The sequence below is a fragment of the Mustela lutreola genome, chromosome 1 (assembly GCF_030435805.1).
Source record: "Mustela lutreola isolate mMusLut2 chromosome 1, mMusLut2.pri, whole genome shotgun sequence".
In the NCBI taxonomy this organism is placed as follows: domain Eukaryota; kingdom Metazoa; phylum Chordata; class Mammalia; order Carnivora; family Mustelidae; genus Mustela; species Mustela lutreola.
The window spans coordinates 7,154,521-7,176,663 of NC_081290.1; the positions used below are offsets into that span (position 1 = coordinate 7,154,521).

General features: G+C 37.4%; 1 protein-coding gene across 2 annotated transcripts in view; it reads left to right on the plus strand.

Moving 5' to 3' along the window:
* The window catches only part of CDKL2 (cyclin dependent kinase like 2), a 46,774-nt gene that overhangs the window by 12,402 nt on the left and 12,229 nt on the right, over positions 1 to 22,143 (plus strand). For both annotated transcript variants that reach the window (XM_059159054.1, XM_059159053.1), the window contains exons 3-8: positions 10,644 to 10,838; positions 13,220 to 13,398; positions 14,909 to 15,021; positions 16,212 to 16,351; positions 19,009 to 19,097; positions 21,311 to 21,446. In XM_059159054.1, coding sequence (XP_059015037.1) covers positions 10,644 to 10,838; positions 13,220 to 13,398; positions 14,909 to 15,021; positions 16,212 to 16,351; positions 19,009 to 19,097; positions 21,311 to 21,446 — 852 coding nt within the window. The remainder of the gene's footprint in view (positions 1 to 10,643; positions 10,839 to 13,219; positions 13,399 to 14,908; positions 15,022 to 16,211; positions 16,352 to 19,008; positions 19,098 to 21,310; positions 21,447 to 22,143) is intronic.

Genomic DNA, 22,143 nt, shown 5'->3' on the forward strand with positions numbered 1-22,143 from the left:
ATAAGTCAAGAGAGAGAACATTAAAATCACTCTATAAGCTTCCCTTATGTCTTCTGTAGCCACTACTGCCTTCCTCCTCTATCCAGGTCACAAGTATCCTAATTCTTTTTTTTTTTTTTTTAAGTTTTTATTTATTTATTTGAGGGGAGGGGCAGAGGGAGAGAATTTCAAGTAGACTCCATGCTGAGTGCTGAGTCCCACAACCCAGAAACCATGACCTGAGCCAAAAACCAAGAGTGAGACACTCAACTGACTGGGCCATTCAGGTGCCCCACAACTATCTTAATTCTTATCAGCATAAGTTAGTTTTGTTTTCTTGTTACTTGGAATTTTCTCTTTGATCTTGTTTTTCTGAAATTTCACAATGTGTCTAGTTTGGATAACTTTTTTTTTTTTTTTAAAGATTTTATTTATTAATTTGACAGAGAGAAATCACAAGTAGACGGAGAGGCAGCCAGAGAGAGAGAGGGAAGCAGGCTCCCTGCTGTGCAGAGAGCCCGATGTGGGACTCGATCCCAGGACCCTGAGATCATGACCTGAGCCGAAGGCAGTGGCTTAACCCACTGAGCCACCCAGGCGCCCCATAGTTTGGATAACTTTTATCTTGCTTCATTGGGGTCTTTATGAATCTATGATATAATTTCTTTTATTAATTCAACAAAATTCTCATTTATTATTTCTTCAAATATTATTTCAACTCATTCCCTTTCTCCTCTATTTTTGGGACTTCAGTTAACATAAATCTTCTCATTGAATTATCTTTTTACCTGTTTTTCTTTTCTCTATTTGTCTCTCTATGCCCCTTCTGCATAATTTATTATGATTCATCATTCAGTTAAATAATTTCTCCTCAGTATGGTTAATCTCCATCACTGAATTGTTAATTTTGAGTATTGTATTAGATGGTGTACAGAAATATAATTATAGCTTAGTGAATTATTGGAAAGCAAACATTCATAGAATCACCAGGTCAAGAAATCAGACATTGCCAACAACACTTTTCTTGTACTTTCCCAATCACCCTAGCCCCTTCCTTCCCCCTTAAGGTAAACACTATCCCGACTTGCATGTTAGTCACTGCCATGATTTTTCCCCTACATTTACCAAATAAACGTGCATTCCTAACTACTATAGTTTAATTTTACTTATTATCCTCATAAAAAACTTTCTTTTTGCTCTCTTAATGTTATCTTTCACTCAACAGTAGTTAATTTCAATGTAGTCAAAACTTTTAAAAAAGATTTTATTTATTTATTTGACAGACGGAGATCACAAGTAGGCAGAGAAGCAGGCAGAGAAAGAGGAGGAACAGGCTCCCTGCTGAGCAGAGAGCGCAAGGTGGGGCTTGATCCCAGGATACTGGGATCATGACTTGAGCCGAAGGCAGAGGCTTTAACCCACTGAGCCACCCAGGCGCCCCTGTAGTCAAATTTTTAATATTTTTTTCCATTATGTTAGTTACCATACAGTACATGATTAGTTTTTAAAAATTAATTTATTTTTTCTCACCACAGCATATACTATGCCTGATGTCCATCACCCAGCCACCCCATCCCTCTCACACTCCTCCCCTCCAGCAAACTTCAGTTTGTTTCCTGAGATTAAGAATTTCTTATGGTTTGTATCTGTCTCTGGTTTCATCTTATTTCATTTTTCCCTCCTTTCACCTATGATCCTCTGCCTTGTTTCTCAAATTCCTCATATCAGTGAGATCATATGATAATTGTCTCTCTGATGGACTTATTTAGCTTAGCATAATACCCTCTGGTTCCATCCATGTTTTTGCAAATGGCGAGATTTCATTTTTTGATGGCTGCATAGTATTTCATTGTATATATATACCACATCTTCTTTATCCATTCATCTCTTGATGGACATCTAGGCTCTTTCTGTAGTTTTGACTATTGTGGACATTGCTGCAATTAACATTCAGGTGCACATGCCCCTTCAGATCACTACATTTGTATCTTTAGGGTAAATACCCGGTAGTGCAATTGCTTTTTTGATGTAGTGTTCTATGATTCATTGTTTGCTTATAACACCCAATGTTCCCTGTGCTCTGTGCCCTCCTTAATACCCATCAGTAGGCCAACCCATCCCCCCCAACCCCCTCCTTTCTAAAACCCTCAGTTTGTTTCCTGGAGTCCAGAGTCTCTCATGGTGTCTCTCCCACTCTGATTTCTCCCCCTTCATTTTTCCCTTCCTTCTCCTAATGACCTGCATGCTATTCCATATGTTCCACAAATAAGTGAAACCATATGATAATTGACTTTTTCTGTTTGACTTATTTCACTCAGCATAATGTTTAATATTTTCTTTTATGGTTGGTACCATTTATGTCTGCTCAAAAAGTCTTTTTCTACTTAGAGATTAGGGTATCCTTCTATACTATTATTCAGAAACTTAATAGCTTTGGTTCTCATATTTATATTTCAGTACACCTAGACTTGATCTTAATTATGGTGTATGACACAGTCAAGTCTTATTTGTTCTTTATTGATATCCCAGAATTGTCCCAGAAACATTTACTGAAAATAGCATCTTTTCTCCATGGTTCTGAATTCCTCATTTGCCATAGGTCTTTATATGTAGGGGTGGCTTTTCTGCTCTTTATTCTGTTCCATTGGTATATTTGTCTAAGTTTGTGCCAGTATCTTACATTCCATATTCACTCTAGGAATCACTTCAGATACGTGTGCTGTCCCTGCTATGTATCTTATTCTATATATAATTAAATTCCTCCCAAATTGTTCAGTCAGTATTTATTAGGACATATCTCATATTTATCCTTCCCATTACTCACCAATTATTCTTACATTTCTGAGCTTCCATCTAGGGTCATTTCCCTTGTATTTAATAGGGTCATTTCCCTTGTATTTAAAACATATCCTTGGGGCACCTTGGTGGCTTAGTCATTAAGTGGCTGCCTTTGGCTCAGGTCATGATTCCAGAGTCCTGGGATCAAGCCCTGCATTGGGCTCCCTGCTCAGCAAGTCTGCTTCTCCCTCTCCCACTCCCCCTGCTTGTGTCCCCTCTCTTGCTGTCTCTCTCTGTCAACTAAATGAATGAATGAATATCTGCCAAATGAATGAATGAATGAATGAATAAATAAATAAATAAATAAAACAATAAAACATATCCTTTAGTTTCTTTAAAGCAGATCCACTGGTAGGAAATGCTGTCCACTTTTGTTTGTCTAAAAAAAAAAAAAAACCACCTTTATTTTACTTTTTGTTTAAAGACTATTGGCAAAAGATATAGAATTCTAAGTTGGCAGTCCATTACACTCATTGTGTCCAAGATATCATTTCCACTGTTCCTCTGGTTTTTATTGCTTCTATTGAAATGTCAGATATTTCTTAGTGTGTCTTTTTTCTTTTGGATGCATTAAGATTTTCTTTTTGACTTTGATTTTCAGCAATTTAGTAATAATGGCCTCGATGTGGGGTTAATTTCCCTATTTTTTTTTACCTTGAATTTATGTTTCTTGCATCTGTAAAATAATGTCATTTGTCACTTTTAGAAAATACCTAGCTATTATTGTTTCATGTATTGCTACTGTCTTATTCTCTCTTCTCCATTTAAGAACTTAGTTTCATATATTAGATTTTCCCCATGTGTCTCTTATACTCTCTGTGTTTTCCAGCCTTTCATTTTTCCCTGGTTCAGTCTAGATATTTTCTTCCAACCTATCCTCAAAATCAGTAATTCTTTTTCAACCTACTGTTTATAATGTACTTTTATTTTTTTTTATTTATTTATTTTTTATTTAAAGATTTTATTTATTTGACAGACAGAAATCACAAGTAGACAGAGAGGCAGGCAGAGAGAGAGGAGGAAGCAGGCTCCCCGCTGAGCAGAGAGCCCGATGTGGGACTCGATCCCAGGACACTGGGATCATGACCCGAGCCGAAGGCAGCGGCTTAACCCACTGAGCCACCCAGGCGCCCCTATAATGTACTTTTATACTTAAGCATTGACTTCTTAATTAAAGATGTATTTTTCAATTCTTCTGGTATTTCTATTGGATTTTTTTTAGTTTCCATTTTGCTGCCAAAACTCTTTATTGTGATTTTTTTTGACTATTTTGTCTTTTTTAAAGTCTTCATTTAAGTACCTATTATCTGGATCTCCCATATGTTTATTTCTATTGTTTGTTTTTTTCTCTTGGTTTTTTATTAAATTAACTTTTGATATGCCTGTATTAATTTTTAAAAATTGTATACATAGCTTGAGTCTCTGGATGCTATCTTTCCCCTGAGAGGAATTACACTTGCTTTTATGTGGCTCTTGAGCGTACTCCAGGAAACCTAACATTGTACCATCATCTCAGTCCAGTTTGAGGAATTTGCATTATTTGAATTTGAATTGTGGTCCATGACAATGCTTATTTATTATTCAGCATTATAGTTTGTGGACTTTTGGGGCCAACCCAAAGTAGGAAGGGGTCTCATCAGGCTGTACCCCTTCTTTCTACCTTGATGGCCTCCAGACCCCAAATGCTATTATCTCAGTCCATAAGACTATCAAAAGTGCCACTCAGACTCTTAATCTTCTCTCTGAATTGTATGTTTCCAGGGTTTTAAAAAAAATAACTAATTGCTTGGCTTACTTCCCTGGGTCTCTGTCTTCAAGATCCTAGTCTAGATATTCGTTATTATTTTATCTCTCCTATTCCTTACAACAGTGGTTTTATATTTTTGTCCTGCTTTTCTATGTGTACTCAGTATGAGAGTTATTATAAATTACCTAGTCTACTGTTATTGTAAACAGAAATTATTATACTTTTCTGTTCTAAAATTTTTATTTGGTTCTAAGTCTTCTATATCACTTTTTCTGATTTCAAGTTCTTTTTTTTTTTTTTTAAGGTTATTTATTTATTTATTTGATAGACAGAGATTGCAAGTAGTCAGAGAAGCAGGCAGAGAGAGAGGAAGAAGCAGGCTCCCTGCTGAGCAGAGAGCCCAATGCCCAGCTCCATCCCAGGCCCTGAGACCATGACCTGGGCTGAAGGCAGGGGCTTTAACCCACTGAGCCACCCAGACACCCCTGATTTCAAGCTCTTTCAAAAAATTTTTATGTAAGCTCTATACTCAACTCAGAGATCGAGTCACATGCTCTGTTGACTGAGTCAGCCAGGTACCCCATTTTTTTTTAAGCTTTCCTTTTTTTTTTTTTTTTGTATTTATTTATTTACTTACTTACTTAAACTCCACCCCCAACATGGGGCTCGAACTTACCATCCAGAGATCAAGAGCCACATGTTCTACCAACTGAGCCAGGCAGGTGCCTCAAGTTCCCACAATTTTTTGAGGTTGACTTTTTTCTTTTTAAGCATAGTAGCTTTATTTGATAATTCTTTTTTTTTTTTTTAAAGATTTTATTTATTTATTTGACAGAGTGAGATCACAGGTAGGCAGAGAGGCAGTCAGAGAGAGAGGAGGAAGCAGGCTCCCTGCGGAAGTGGGGCCCGATCCCAGGACCCTGGGATCATGACCTGAGCCGAAGGCAGAGGCTTTAACCCACTGAGCCACCCAGGCGCCCCTTATTTGATAATTCTAATATCTGAACTCATGCTGTATCTGCTTTGGTTTTCTTTATGTCCCTATAGTTTTTATTTGTGGTATCGCATTTCTTTTTATACCTGGTTGTCTTTGATTTTTCACTGGAAATTATTTGAAACATTTTTTAGGAATAATTTGAGGCTAAAGTGAAGCCTACTGGGGACTGGTTCATTTCTGTCCATTTTTACTGGGGAAGATATAGTTCTTAGGGGCCCAGCTTGCACTGGGCTTCAGAAACTCCACCTTTGGAAGGCATTTGAACTTTGACTTTTCCTTCCCTCTTAGACCCAACAGGCCACAAAAGTCCAAGCTCAGTTACACACCTGTTGGTCAATGGCAAAATCAGCTTAAGTATTGAAATTAACTCTCTGAGTTCTCTTGTTCTTGATTTTGGCCCAGTAATTCCTTACTGTCTTCTTGGCTCTTTTATATGTTTAAGAAGATTTTATTTATTTTTTTAAAGATTTTATTTATTTATTTGACAGATAAAGATCACAAGTAGGCAGAGAGGCAGGCAGAGAGAGAGAGAGAGGCTCCCTGCCCAGCAGAGAGCCCGATGTGGGGCTCGATCCCAGGATCCTGGAATCATGACCTGAGCCAAAGGCAGAGGCTTTAACCCACTGAGCCAGCCACCCAGGTGCCCCTGTTTAAGAGGATTTAAAAATATTTTGTTTAACTTTGTAAGAATTCTCAATAGGACAGTTGTTTTGAGTTACGGACCCCTACCAAATGTGGTAATCATCAGCTTTTAAAAATAAAAGCACAGAGAAAGAGTGAGAGAAAGAGGAAGGTAGAACTGTTAGTCTGTGTTTTCATTTTAGAAGTGTGTTGTTTAGTCTCCATATATTTTGGAATTTTCTAGTTATCTTTTTGTTGATTTCTAGTTTAATTCCACTATGCTACAAGAGCAGACATTGTGTGATTTCTATTATTTTAAATTTGTTAAGGTATGTTTTGTGGCCTACAATGTGGTCTTTCTTGGTGAGTGTTCCATTTGAACTTGAGAAAAATGTAAATTCTGTTTTGGGGTAGTCTGTAGATGTCAAGTTATATCAAGTTGGTTGATGGTGTTGCTGAATTTAACTGTGAGTCCTTACTGATTTTTTACCTGTTGGGCCTGTGTATTTCTGAGAGGAATGGTTGGCAGTTTCAACTATGATAGTGGTTTTGTTTATTTCTCCCTGCAATTCTATCAATTTTTATCTCATATAGTTTAATGTTCCATTGTTAGACACATACATGTTAAGAATTATTATGTCTCCTTGGAGAATTAACACCTTTTCGTTATGAAATGCCCTCTTTATCCTTGATAACTTTTCTTACTTTGCAGTTTGGTTTAGTCTGGAATATAACTGCTCCTGCTTTCTTTGGCTTAGTATGTACATTTTCTTCATCCATTTAATTTACCTTATTTATTTATTTATTTAAAGATTTTAAAGTAATCTCTAAATCCAACACTGAGCTTGAACTCATAACCCTGAGATTAAGAGTTGCATGCTCTACTGACTGAGCCAGCCAGGTACCCTCCCTCCATTTACTTTTCATTTGTATGTGTTTTATACACATTTTATAATGTGTATTTCTTTATTTTTTTTTAAGATTTTATTTATTTATTTGGCAGAGAGATACACAGCAAGAGAGGAAACACAAGCAGGGGGAGTGGGAGAGGGAGAAGCAGGCTTCCCGGTGAGCAGGGAGCCCAAAGCGGGGCTCCAACTCAGGACCCTGGGATCATGACCTGAGCCAAAGGCAGACGCCTAACGACTGAGCCACCCAAGCACCCCTTAATGTGTAGTTCTAATAGATAGCATATAGTAAGGTTGTGTGTTTTGATCCACTCTGACATTCTGCATCATTTAATTGGAATATTTAGATCCTTGATGTTCAAATTGGCTATTTTGTGATATAGTTTTAATATCTACCTTATATATTTATTTATTTATTTAAATTATTTTTGTTAACATATAGTGTATTATTTGCCCCAGGGGTACCAGTCCGCAAATCATTACACATTTCACAGTATTCACTATAGCACATACCTTCTCTATCATATTTATTACTATTTCCTATTTCTTGCCCTTGTTTTGGTTTCTGCTTTTGTCTTCCACTCTTTTTCTGCCTTTTGTGGTTGTAATTGAAAATTTAATATGATTCCATTTTTTTTCTTTCTTAGCCTATCAGTTATAGTTCCTTTTAAACTTTTTTATTTTTGGTACTTAACCTACAACTTGCAACATACGTTTACAACTAATCCAAATCCACTTTTGGATAACACTATACCACTTCACATGTATATGAATGATTTTTAATAATAAAGTAATCCTAATTCCTTCATCCTGTCTCTTGTACCATTGTTGCCATTCATCTCACTTTTATATAAGCATACCTAAGCATTTATATACAGAAGATATATTCATAAGCATGTGATCAAATACATTATTCATATTATTATTTTGAATAAACTGTTATCTGTTATATCAATTAAGAATAAGAAAAATATTCACTTACTCCTTTGATTCTCTTCCTTTCTTTATGTAGACCAGATTTTCTGGCCTATATTATTTTCCTTCTCTCTAAAGTATTTCTTTTAACATTCCTTGCAAGGCAAGTCCACTGGCAACACATTTCCCCAATTTCTTTTTTTTTTTTTTAATATTTTTAATTTATTTGACAGACAGAGATCCCAAGTAGACAGAGAGGCAGGCAGAGAGAGGGGGAGGCAGGCTCCCCACTGAGCAGAGAGCCCACCATGGGGCTCGATCCCAGGACCCTGAGATCATGACCTCAGCTGAAGGCAGAGGCTTTAACCCACTGAGCCACCCAGGCACCCCACATTTCCCCAATTTCTTAACTGACTAAAACACCCAGGTGCCCCTACATTTTTCTTTTTAATTGCTGCAGTTTATTTCATTGTATGGATACTCCTTAATTCACTTAACCAGTGATATATTGGAAAGTGCTTTGTGGTTCAATCTGGAATCTTTTAATAGGCGAGTTTAGCCCATTTAGAGTTATTATGTAACAGATAAGTACAGTCTTAGTTTTCATTGTTTTCCCCTTTAAGAGTCAATATGGGGGCGCCTGTGTGGCTCAGTTGGTTAAGCATCTGTCTTCAGCTCAGGTCATGATCTCAGAGTCCCAGGACCAAGCCCTGCACTGGGCTTTCTGCTCAGTGGGAAGTCTGCTTCTCCCTTTCCCTTCTCCTACTCTCTCTCTCTGTCTCACTCAAATAAATAAATAATATCTTTTAAAAAAAGGAGTCAGTATGGCTTAGTGGTTAAGAATAAGAAATCTAAATATTCTGCATTCAAGTCAGCTGCAGATCTGGGTGTGCTTCCTTTGCAGACATTCTGGAAGTGAACAAGGAACTAAACAAAAATGAAGTGTTTTTAGGAAAAGACAGAGGCCTCCTAGCAGTTATTGCTGTGTGACTTTGGATAGGTTATTTAACTTCTACGTGCTTTAGTTTCCTCATCTGTAAAATAAAATAATAATGGTACCTATTTCATAGGGTTTTTGTGCTGGAATAGTGTCTGGAACATAGTAAAGAGTATGTAAATATTTGTTATTATTATTTATTGTATTATGATGTTTTAGTACACCTTTAAGATTATTTTTCTATATACTCTGAATTATTTTTAAAATACTGGATATGTTTCCTTTGATAACTTGGAAATTACTTTTTGTAATTATTTGTTACTGTTTTTTATTTTTATTTTTAGTATTTTTTACTATCTGTTACTTTCATAACTATAGCATTATATAAAATATGTAATCCTTTATAAACTAATTATTATGTTTCTGTTTCCTTTTCTCTCCCACTCACTCATTTGATTTTCAAAGACATCTTATTTCTCTTAGTGTTACCATGTAACTTGTAATTAGGCCTTGTAATTTAAAATTTCAATTTGAAAATAATTTTGACCCATTGACAAGGAAATCAGCGTACATACACTCTTGTTTGCATTTTCTTCTTTCTTCAAAATTTTTTAGTAATATCATTTGTGCCCTATTAAGTTTTAAATATTCACTTTCTGTTTTGTGACCCTGATGTCCACATTTGTCTAAGACTTAGTCCTGCACTAATGGATTTACTGCTAATGTTCAAAATTTTTCATTGTCATTGTTTACGTGAAAGACAATTTTATTGGGTATAAATTTCCTGGATCATTATTTCACTGAAGGTTTTCAGGGCTGTGTGCTAGTAGTTTCTTTCCCTTGAATGGGGCAACATTTTCTAATGAGTATTCAGCCACCATTTCTTTCTTAGAGTATCTTTGAATAGATCCTGGATTATTTTCTTTTTTATTGTTTCTTATTTTGTAACAAAGTGAGCCCTTCCTGGACTATTTCATTTGGGGGAGAAGCTGTGATCTTGTTCTAGGCTAGCAGGACTCCACCATGGTTCCCAATGATGTTCCTTACAATGCAATCCTGGTTTGTGGGATTGACTTCTGTTATACTTGCATTTGCTGGTTTGTTCATAATGAGTTGTTTTGCCTTCTACTTGGCCTCACCAAGAGATTTGCTTCCAGCAAATGAGTTTTTGTGTGATTATTCAGGCCTCCTTTCCTTGCTGCTCTTTGGTACCATTCAGTTCTAGGGTTGCTTTCACTAACAGCCCATAAATCTTGTTCCTATTTTATCAAATAAGGAGTTGTTTTTGTTTTGTTTTGTTTTGTTTTTCCCTTTTCAGGGTATGTCACCAATTTTGGATTACTGTGCTCTCCCCAGCTCTTTAGCTACAGGCAATCTCTTGGTATCTTCATAAACTTCTGTTTGATCTTGACTACATTTGGCAGTGCCACCTTGTTTGTTGTGGATAGGGGTCATAGATCCTGCTTAGTTTCATCAAAGACGGAGCTACATTTTTTTCTCATCAGTTTAATTGTATTCCTTGATAGGAGAAGGGGAAAGTATGGCCTTTTGACTATAAGTAAAAAACCAAAATATGCTTTTAACAATTTATACTGTTTATAAATTTTATTTATATATTTTTCTTACATGAAGATTTTAGTGACTGCTAAATAATTCAATGTTGTAAAAACAATTTTGCATTTTTTTTTTTTTTTACAACAGCAACTGAGGCATGAAAATCTGGTGAATTTGTTGGAAGTGTGTAAGAAAAAAAAACGATGGTACCTGGTCTTTGAATTTGTTGACCATACAGTTCTTGATGACTTGGAGCTCTTTCCTAATGGTCTAGACTACCAACTGGTTCAAAAGTATTTGTTTCAGATTATTAATGGAATTGGATTTTGTCACAGTCACAATGTAAGTATTTAGTTTAAATAATTACTTTGCCAATGGTTAACTTACCAGATACCATCACTTCATGAGATACTTGCCTAGCCTGAAGTTTGGACCAATAAAGTAATTGAAATGAACGTGTTACTTTGATACTGCCAATTTTCATGTTTCATAATAACATGGAGTCTTTCCCCCAATATTTTACTATAAAAATTTTAGGCTGTACTGAAAGTTGAAAGCATGTATATGAACACCCATATAATTACCACAAGGATTCTATACTTGTTAACATTTTGCCATATTTGCATTAGTCATCCATTTACCCATTAACCTGTCTTATTAATTTATGCATTTGAAAGTAAGTTACAGATATCAGTACACTTCAACTTTGAATACTTCAGGTATGAATATTAATCTAGAGTTTTGCTATTTTTTTTTTCTTTCCCCCTAGGTAACATTTGCTGGGTGAAATGCACAAATTTTAAGTTCAAATTCTCTATCCTAGTTGTAAAGTATGAAAATCCCTGCTCTTACCCTATAGTCTATCATAATTTTATATCTATTTTTTAAAAAGATTTTATTTATTTATTTGACAGAGAGAAACAGCAAGAGAGGGAACACAAGCAGGGGGCGGGGGAGAAGCAGGCTTCTGTCCAAGAAGGGAGCCTGACGCTGGGCTCCATCACAGGATCCTGGGATCATGGCCTGAGCGGAAGGCAGATGCTTAAGGACTGAGCCACCCAGGCGCTCCTAATTTTATATCCTTTGAGAATCATATAAAAGCCCCCTAGGTGAAATGACACTTACAAATATAGTATAAAATAAATAACTCAATATATTGATTCTGCCATATTTTTAAATGTGTGTGAGTAGATAAATAACAAATGCTAGTAGTAGCTGTGGGGCTGATCCTGTGACCTCACCACGAATGTCTAGGATGTAAGAGAAGTTGGTAGCTTATGCAAAATGCTCAGCAATAGCAGGTTGCTTTTGTCCTCTGAAAGAGTTTAAAATAAATATATTTTTAAGGATGACTGGGTGGCTCAGTCGGTTAAGCAGCTGCCTTTGGCTCAAGTCATGATCCCAGAGTCCTAGGACTGAATCCCACATAGAGCTCCCTGCTCAGTAGGCAGCATGTGTCTCCTTCTCCCTCTGCTGTTCTCCCGCTTGTGTTCTTGCTCACTTGCTCTCTCTCTCCTGCTCTTTCTCTCTAGAAAATAAATAAATAAAATCTTTAAACAAAAAAAGATTTTATTTATTTGACAGAGAGAGAGAGAGGCAGTGAGAGAGGGAACACAAGCAGGGGAAGTAGAAGAGGGAGAAGCAAGCCTCTCACCGATCAGGGAGCCCGACGCTGATCCCAGGACCCTGGGACCACCACCCAAGTCGAAGGCAGACAATCCAACAACCGAGCCACCTAGGCGCCCCTTCCCTGGGAAGTCTTAGCACAATCTCAGACTTCCCAGGCTGGCAGTTGAGGCAGTCTTCCTCCCTAGTACATAACCTTTACTTTAGGAAAACATTTCCCTGGAGTTTCCTAATCTATTTTTTTCTTCAGCATTTTTCTTTAAAAAAAAAAAAAAAAAAAAAGATTGATTGATTGATTTAATTTTGAAGATTTTTTTTTCTTTATTTGACACAGAGAGACAGTGAGAGAGAAAACACAAGCAGGGGGAGTGGGTGAGGGAGAGGGAGAAACAGGCTTCCCGCTGAGCAGGGAGCCTGATGCGGGGCTCGATCCCAGGACCCTGGGATCATGACCTGAGCTAATGGCAGCCACTGAATGACTGAGCCGCTCAAGCACCCCTATTTATTTATTTGAGAAAGAGAGAGAAAGGGGAGGTGAGATAGAGGAAAAGGGAGAGCCCCCCCGAGTGGGGAGTGTGACAGAGGGCTGGATCCCACAACCCTGAGATCATGACATGAGCCGAAATCAAGCCTGATGCTCAACCACCTGAGACACTCAGGCGCCCCTGGTCTTCACTCTTTTACTCTCCTTCACTCAGATCGTCCTTCCATTTCTGTATTTACCCAGGTTGCACGTAGAATCAGAGTCCTACCTTAGAAGCGACCCCTTTCATAAAAATTTTCCATGACCACCCTAGTCTTCAATGATAGCCTTACTCTTTTAGTCTTGAGAGTAGTCATTAATAGAACAATCGATCTGGTATCTAGTAATAAATGTTTCATCTAATATGTTTGATTGTTTAAGTGAAATTTCAAGCGTGAGTGTCCTTTCTTGCCTAGCCAGGTCCCAGTTACTTCAAAGCTGGGAACAATTTCATATGCTTTTATTTGTATTCACGAGAGGGACAAAAACAGTACAGTACACATGGCAGGTGCTCAAAAAATGATTTGCTTAACTCGATGTGCCCATATGTGTCATATTCTGTTTTTTGTCTTAGATCATACACAGAGATATAAAGCCAGAGAATATATTAGTCTCACAGTCTGGCGTTGTCAAATTATGTGATTTTGGATTTGCGCGAACATTGGCAGCCCCCGGGGAAGTTTATACGGATTACGTGGCGACCCGATGGTACAGAGCTCCAGAGCTATTGGTCGGTGATGTCAAGTATGGCAAGTAAGACATCAGCTAGGGGGTGGGGGAGCCGGGAGGGCCGATTTAACACTGTTTTTCTTGATAAAATGGAATATGTTTCTAATATAATAAAGGATCCCTCTAACAATGAAAGGAATTTTTGCATTTAGGGAGCTTTATAAGGTGACTTGTTCTTTTTGGTGCTTCCCCTTTAAATGTCTTTTGTGCAATGAGTTGGAGAAAACATACTTTATTTTAAAGGTAAGGAAATAAAGGTGAATACCTGGTCTGTTTTGTACAGCGGCTTGGAAATAGATACATTTAGAACATTGACTGGGCAAGTCTGACACTGTCGGAATGAGACACGTTGGAGTTGGCAAGAATGAGGGTAGAATCATAATTGAGTGAAATGTTTCTGAAACATGAAGTACCTGCATGAATGAGTTCTTCAGATTAGAAGGGATGGTGACTTTTACTCCTTTGGGTAGAAATCTTCCTAAAATGTTTTCTGTACTTTCTGTGTTTTCAGTGCACACATCATTTAATATTTTCTTGATTACTCTGAGTTCTCATTTTATTTTTATACTGTAGCTTTTATACCACTTTATTTTATTTTTTAGAAGTTATTTACTTTAGAGAAGGGGGAGGGACAGAGGGAGAAAGAGTCTTAAGCAGACTCTGTGCAGAGCAGGGAGTCCGATGCAGGGCTGGATCTGGTAACCCTGAGATCATGACCTGAGCCGAGGTTATGACCTGAGCTGAAATCAAGAGTGGGACGCCCAACTGACTGCGCCACTGTACCATTTTATAATTCAGCTATGACCCTAAGAAATTTCAAGGTAGTGGTGCCTGGGTGACTCAGTTGGCTAAGCCTCTGCCTTCGGCTCAGGTCGTGATCCTGGGGTCTTGGGAGCATGTTGTTGGGCTCCCTGCTCAGTGGAGAGTCTGCTTCTCTCTCTTCCTCTGCCTGACGCTCTGCCTGCTTGTGCACTTTCTGTCAAATATATAAATAAAATATTTTAAAAAATTAAATTTCAAGGTAGTTGTCCCTACTCTAATGACACCAGCATATTCTTCTTTAAATTCTTGTGACTGATTTTTAAGACGGTTTTTTAATTTTTTCCCCAGTTAGCTATCAGTTCTCTTTGTTGTTACTGAATGTGTCTCCGACAACCTCTGATACGCTGTTTTCAGGGTATGGCGGGATAGATGATCAACCTTACTACAGTTACGTGTAAACCAAGAACAAATAGGCTCTGAATGAAAACCCAGAAGGCTTACTTCCAGAATAAAGTACACGTAATAACGACTTTGACTTTCCAGAAGCCTTTTCCCTCTTAAGTCAAATAACTGAAGTTCCTGGAGATCTAACTTGGGTAAAATTGGGAATTAGTACTTTAAGTTTATAGGGAAATGTATTTTTATGAGTAATTTGAAGCTTACTACTACTATTCTCAATACCAAAAATGCCAAATAGTAATATGCAGGACAGATTCAGTCACAGTGAATGTAGTGGGATGCCGGATTTTATACCACATTGCTTTTATTCCAGGGCTGTTGATGTATGGGCCATTGGTTGTCTGGTAACGGAAATGCTCATGGGGGAACCCCTTTTTCCTGGAGATTCTGATATTGATCAGCTATATCATATTATGATGTGTTTAGGTAAGATTATACCTCTGCATTTTAAATTTTCAAGGCTTTTCCCTTATGTTTTTGCTCATACTGGTTTTACAAGTTGTTGGTATATTCAAGATGATACGTGTTTTAGGTGGCAGGAGGGAGCATGGGGAAATCTCCCCCATCTGTATTAATTCATTCTCAGAGTGGCTTTGCTTTATCTGACATGCAGCCTCATGCGTGCTGCCTCTACCCTCCTCTCACACTCTCCGCAAAGAAAGGAGCAAAGACAGAATTTTCTTTGCACTTTTGCACTCAATATATCACATGTAGGGGATGCAAATGATCATTTATTTTCTTTGGGTTAGCAAGCAGTTCATGTAATGACTGGTACCGTCATCCTCACCTTCAAATGAAGAGACGCAAAGACTTCCTAGGTAGTTTAATCTTAGTGCTTTGAACAGAATTTTAAAGCTAGACTATCAAATTCTTTTCACATTTGTTGAAATATCAGCTTTATGTTGGGAGATGGAACTTGGAAAATGGAGATAATGGGAAAATACTTGAGTTATTTAACAACTGGACTTTCAGTTTCCCAGGTAGAAATTCAATAAACAATACACTAGGTTCTCACAGCAGAATTTTCATATTTTATATTAGATTAGGTATCAAAATGGAAGAAGACGATGAAAAGTGCTCAAATCAGACCCTGGACACAGTTATAAAATCAGATTTTTAAAATTTTAAAACAGTTTTAATTTAAAAAATTAAAACAATTTAATCTGAATTTAGAATTCTACTTAAAGGGTGGAACTGATTTATCTATGTTCGATTCTGATCATATGACTAATAAAATTTCCTTGTTTTGGACAGCACTTCATGCTTTGTTGTTAGGAATGAAGTGTTGGTACTTATATCTAAAAAATTATAAAATGTCCTTGTGCTTTTTCTCTGTTCCCTCATGATTTCAGTTCTATACATAGTGGCTTGTGAATTTTCTAAATCAGTAGGTTGAGATAAGAATGTTAATTTTCTTGAGTTAACTTGTGTCATCACCACTGTGAAGCCTGCTAGGTGCCACCACCATAAGAACACAGTTTTCAGTTGATTTGGGTATTGAAAGCACCCCAAGTCCATAAGCCGTGTTCTACTCTTATCCACTCCACATTATCTGTTTCTTTGCTCTTTTTATCATGATGTGCAATGACAGAGATGTGTGCTGTTCCCACTTTCAGGTAATCTCATTCCAAGACATCAGGAGCTGTTTTATAAAAATCCCGTGTTTGCTGGAGTAAGGTTGCCAGAAATCAAGGAAATAGAACCTCTTGAAAGACGTTATCCCAAACTCTCTGAAGTTGTGATAGATTTAGCAAAGGTAATTGTACTGTTCACTTTCTTACAGTGAATTTATATCGTAGAGTCTTGGTTGTCTTGTCTAGTTGATCTTTTAGGTTAATAATTTCAATATTGAATTAGTTAAATTAAATTAATTTATTTCAAGTAAATTCTACCCCTGACATGGGGCTCAAACTCATGACCCTGAGGTCAAGAGACACATGCTCTACCAACTGAACCAGCCATGAGGTCAGCACCCCTGCCTCTTTTTTTTTTTTTTTTTTTGGCCAATGAGCTCTTAGCCCATATTGGAGCTTGAACTCACAACCCTCAGATGAAGAGTTGCATGCTGCATTGACTGAGCCAGCCAAGTGCCCTTCTACTGATTTTAATTTTTTTAAGAGATTTTATTTGTTTATTTGAAAGTGAGAGCACAAACAGAAGTAGTAGCAGAGGGAGAGAAAATCTGAGCAGGAAGCCTGGTATGGGACTTGATCCCAGGACACTGGGATCATGACCTGAGCTGAAGGCAGACGCTTAACTGACCAAGCCACCCTGGCGCCCCTGATTTTTATCTTTGTACATAAAGAAAGAGTTTAAATAATTTGGCAGGGTGATTTTCAGAGAGAAAGACCTGAAAAACTTGCTTAAGAAACCATTTAGTGTTGCTATCTAGCATGTTGTAAGTGTGAAAACATCCTCACAACAATATGCTTAACACTTAAAATGTAAGCCTACGCAAATGGAAAAGAGAAGAAAAGTAGGATAAGGAAATAAAAAGAAAGGTAAAGCAGTAGCAAAATATTAAAATATAAGGCATAGGATCATGACCGGTACTGCCTTGTTAGAGAGGCTTTTGCCCATATGTGTCGTATTCCCAAGCCCCCTTCCCTGGGAAGCTCAATGAAGTGAACTTAAAAATAAAAGATCATCATCTTTGCTTTGTCTTTGAGAAAGATGTTAGGGAAATTCTCACTGGACCTTTGTAATTGCTAGCTCAAAAAATTCTTGTTTATAAGGACTGTCCTGGAGTATTGATAAAGTAAGTACAGTTTATCTGAAACACCAGGATCCTGTGACATTTTCTCAAGGTTTTTTTGCTTCTTAAATTTTTGAAATAACTCATTAAAAAAAGTTTAGTAAGCTTATAAAGTTATTATGTTTTTAGAACAATTTCTACTTTTCTGCATAATCTTAAAGCAGATTCAAACATTTTTTATTGAGACCAACTTTATGATGTCTATAGATATTTAAAGGGAATTAAAGTAAAACTTTTATTCAATTTATGTCCCTTACTATATAATTATATAACTTTTAATAATTTTGTTATGGAAATTTTCAGATATAGTAAAGGAAGTAGAAAGAATATAGGAATACAATGAACCTTCATGTACTTATCCTCTAGCTGCAGCAATTAATAATCTTTTGACAATCTTTTACCTATCTTCACCTTCCTCAACTTCGTTTTCTGTAGTATTTTGAACCAAATCCCAGATACTATATTATTTCACTTATAAATTCCTTAATTATTTGTAGAGCTTTTCTTGTTCGCTTAAAGCTCTTTATGGAGTTCCTTCCGTTTTTCTGGCATTAAGTGGTTCCAATAAATCAGAACAAGACCTGCATTAAAATAAAATAATCTGCATAAAGTGTCCAGCACAATAATATACACAGAACAGGCCCTTTCCTTTCCATTCTGCAAGGCCTTTAGATTTTAAAAATTCGTGATAATTCCCCAATATTATAAAACATCTTGCCAATGCTCAAAGTTTCATTGATTTTCTCAAAATTTCTTTTTATAGTTTGAATTAGGGTGTACATGATGTCTGTAGATCACAACTGGTTGATATATCTTAATGTAGAAGCTCATATTCATGCCTTTCTTTTTTATTTAAATCTTGCCACTTATTTGATAAAGAAAGTAGGTTGTTTGACCCTTAGAATTTTTTTTTTAAAAGATTTTATTTATTTATACGACAGACAGAGCAGAAATAGACAGAGGCAGGCAGAGACAGAGGGGTAAGCAGGCTCCCCGACGAGCAGAGAGCCCGATGAGGGGCTTGATCCCAGGACCCTGGGATCATGACCTGAGCTGAAGGCAGAGGCTGAGCCACCCAGGTGTCCTGACCGTTAGAATTTTATACAGAGTATAGTTTAATATGGTCCTCTGTTTCCTGTATTTCTTATAAACTCATAATAGAACTAGAGCTTGATCAGAATCAGATTGACTTTTACAAGACTACATCAGAAATTTGTATGTTTCCATCTAGAGACATAAAATGTCTGGTAGTCTTTCTTTTTGTGATTTAGCAACCATTGGTGGTCATTGTCTAAATTTGTTCTTTTCTCTTTATCATTTATTATATGCTTTTAAAATTTGCTGACTATAAATTGTAATTTTTTATTTTTCTTTCTTTTTTTCTTTCAAAGATTTTATTTATTTGAGAGAGAGAGGGAGCAAAAGTGGGGGAGGGGGACAGGAGATGCAGAGGGGCGGGAGAAGCAGACTCCCCACTAAGCAGGGAGCCTGATGCAGGCCTGGATTCCAAGACCCCTGGGATCATGACCTGTGCTGAAGGCATATGCTTAATGACTGAGCTACCCAGATACCCCAGTTTTCTATTTTTCTATATTTAGGAATCTAAATGTAGGCAGTTTATCATTGATATGAGTTGTGTATATTCCTTGTTTTTCCAGAAATGCTTACATATTGACCCAGACAAAAGACCCTTCTGTGCTGAACTCCTCCATCATGATTTCTTTCATAAGGATGGATTTGCCGAGAGGTATAGTACTCATGTTTTCTGGGGTACCCCAACCTAGAGTTAAAGTAAGGGTATTCTCTTATTTCTTTAGCCACCTGCTTTTATTTTTTTATTTTTTTTTAAAGATGTTATTTAATTATTTGATAGAGAGAGATCACAAGTAGATGGAGAGGCAGGCAGAGAGAGAGAGAGAGATGGAAGCAGGCTCCCTGCTGAGCAGAGAGCCTGATGCAGGACTCGATCCCAGGACCCTGAGATCATGACCTGAGCCGAAGGCAGCGGCTTAACCCACTGAGCCACCCAGGCGCCCAACCACCTGCTTTTATAGGATCTCAAATATCTACCACCTTACCACTACTCACCCTTAGCAATTATGCAGTTCCTAGGAATGGTCCCCTGAATTCACTAAGTTAAGGATCTTGGTTTTCATGAAACAGTCACTTCATGCTTTTTTTTCTGGCTCCTGCGGGTGACATCTACCACTCAGGTTACTGATTTGTATGTTGCTACCAGCTGTGTGATGCCGTCATCTTGAGAGCTAATGCACTGCAGACATGCCATCTCCTGTTGCCGCTGACCTCACACCACACCCAGTCCTATGATGCTGTTGCCACTGCTGTGCTGGGACCTTGCTGGGCCAAACTTGGGTGCACCAGACCCGTTGGCATGGTCTCTTGTGCTGTCCCAGCTGCTGGCATCAATGCAGTTGATGAAACCAAAAATAGTGAGATGGGTGGCAATGACAGTGCTTTATATTTTTGCAAATCTATTTAATCTTGAGCTTAATGAAAGATATCCTGGTTCTCATATTTGCATTCGCATTCACCTAGTTGTGATATATTGTTTTGATTGAGATATATGAAGATACTTTGGCCTCAGCAGATGTATAGTTGTGAAATGGAAGAGTATTTTAATAGCCCTTTTATTTATTTTTTTAAGATTTTATTTATTTATTTGACAGACAGTTCACAAGTAGGCAGAGAGGCAGGCAGAGAGAGAGGGAGAAGCAGGCTCCCTGCTGAGCAGAGATCCCGATGTGGGGCTCTATCTCAGGACTCTGGGATCATGACCTGAGCCGAAGGCAGAGGCTTTAATTTAACCCACTGAGCTACTCAGGCACCCATTTAATAACCCTTTTAGATAATTGTTAGTATTCTTTATTGATTCCATACCCCAAACTCTGATACTATATCAAAACTTGACAGTGGTAGTTTCTTAAAGACTGGTTGTATTATGGAGTCTGGAACATATCAGTGAACTTTTCTTACCCTATTACATTAAAATCCATTTGTCTATCTTGCACTTTGAGTAGATCTTTGTTACCTGTGCATGCTTTTGTAACATCATTATGAGTCATTTGGAAAATACTGTTTTGTTAAATAATGTAGCTCTTTAAAATGATAATGTATTTTATTATATGGTATCAAAAAGCCACATTCTCATCATCAGAAAAGTCTTTTTAGGTATTGGGACTCTGTTAAGGGCACAGTAGTGGACACAAATTTAACAGAATTCTAATTTTCTTAAAAATTAGAATTTTATCATTAACACAAATATCTGTTGTTTTCTTTTGTTCATTTAAAAAAAAATGTCTGCAGGATACACCAAGTCTGAATAACGGTAGTAGTAGTTTTCTGTCAGTCTTTCTTCAACTAAAAATGTTCCCTGAAAGGAGTGGCTAGTTGAGTTTGTATTTCCAATAATCACACCGTTCCTGTTCTTTTCTTTTAATTTTTAAAGATTTTATTTACTTATTTGAGAAAGCACACAGGCAGGGGAGAGAGGGAGAACAGACTCCCCGCTGAGCAGGGGACCCAGTGCGGGGCCCTATCCCGGGCCCCTGGGGTCATGAGCTGAGCTGAAGGCAGATGCTTTAACTGACTGAGCCACCTAGGCACCCCATAGTCTAGTTTAATACTCAATTTTTAAAAAAGATTTTATTTATTTATTTGAAAGAGAGGGTGAGAGGGTGAGAGAGTGAGAGCGAGCGAAGGAGCCGGGGGTGGGGCAGGGGGAGAGGAAGAAAACCTCCCGCTGAGCAAGGGGCTAGACACGGGGCTCGACCCTGGACTCCAGGATCATGACTTTAGCAGAAAGTAGATGCTAAGCCAACCGAGCCACCCAGGTGCTCCTTAATACTCAATTTTTAAAATCAATATCTTGAAAGTGAATTTTTTTCTAGATTTGTCTGTCTTATACAATTTTATTGAATTGACAAATGTATTTTTACGTAGATTTTCTCAAGAGCTACAGTTAAAAGTACAGAAAGATGCCAGAAATATTTCTTTATCTAAAAAATCTCAGAACAGAAAGAAGGAAAAGGAAAAAGATGATTCCTTAGGTGAAGAGAGAAAAACACTTGTGGTACAGGTAAATCACCATGTGTTAATGTGCATTAAGGTTTTTTTTTTTTTTAAGTTTATTTATTTATTTTTGTATGTGAGAGAGAGAGCGCGCACAAGATGGGGGTGTTCGGGAGGAGCAGAGGGCGAAGCAGGCTCCCCACAGAGCAGGCAGCCCTATGAGGGACTTGATATTAAGACCCTGGGATCATGACCTGAGCCAAAGGCAGATGCTTAACCGACTGAGCCACCCAGGTGCTCCAGTGTTAAGTTTTAGATTTAATTTATCTTTAAATTTTTGGAGTTAAAAAATGAAGATAAAAAATGTTTTCTGGTGCTGAACACGTTAACTTTTAGATTAGTTATAAAAAAATGTTATCTTCTCTTTGGACATTACCTTTTAAAAAATTCTCTTAACATATCATGTATTGAGTGCCTACTGTATATCAGACTGTGCAATAGGTCTTGTCAGGAAACCACATTTACCGTAGAGCATTTAGACACATGTACTCACGTATAGTCACAAGGACACGAACGCATGCACATACCATTTTTTCCCTTAAGTGATAGGAGTGAAAAATATCATTAAAAAATTTTGCATAGAGCATTTTAAAATTGAGGTTTGGATATTTATTTAAAGTTTATTTTTGCAAGTAGGTTATCCAGAATCTGTTCTTGGTGAGGTAATTCACGTCTACTGCCAACCCACTGCCATTTTCTCAAGT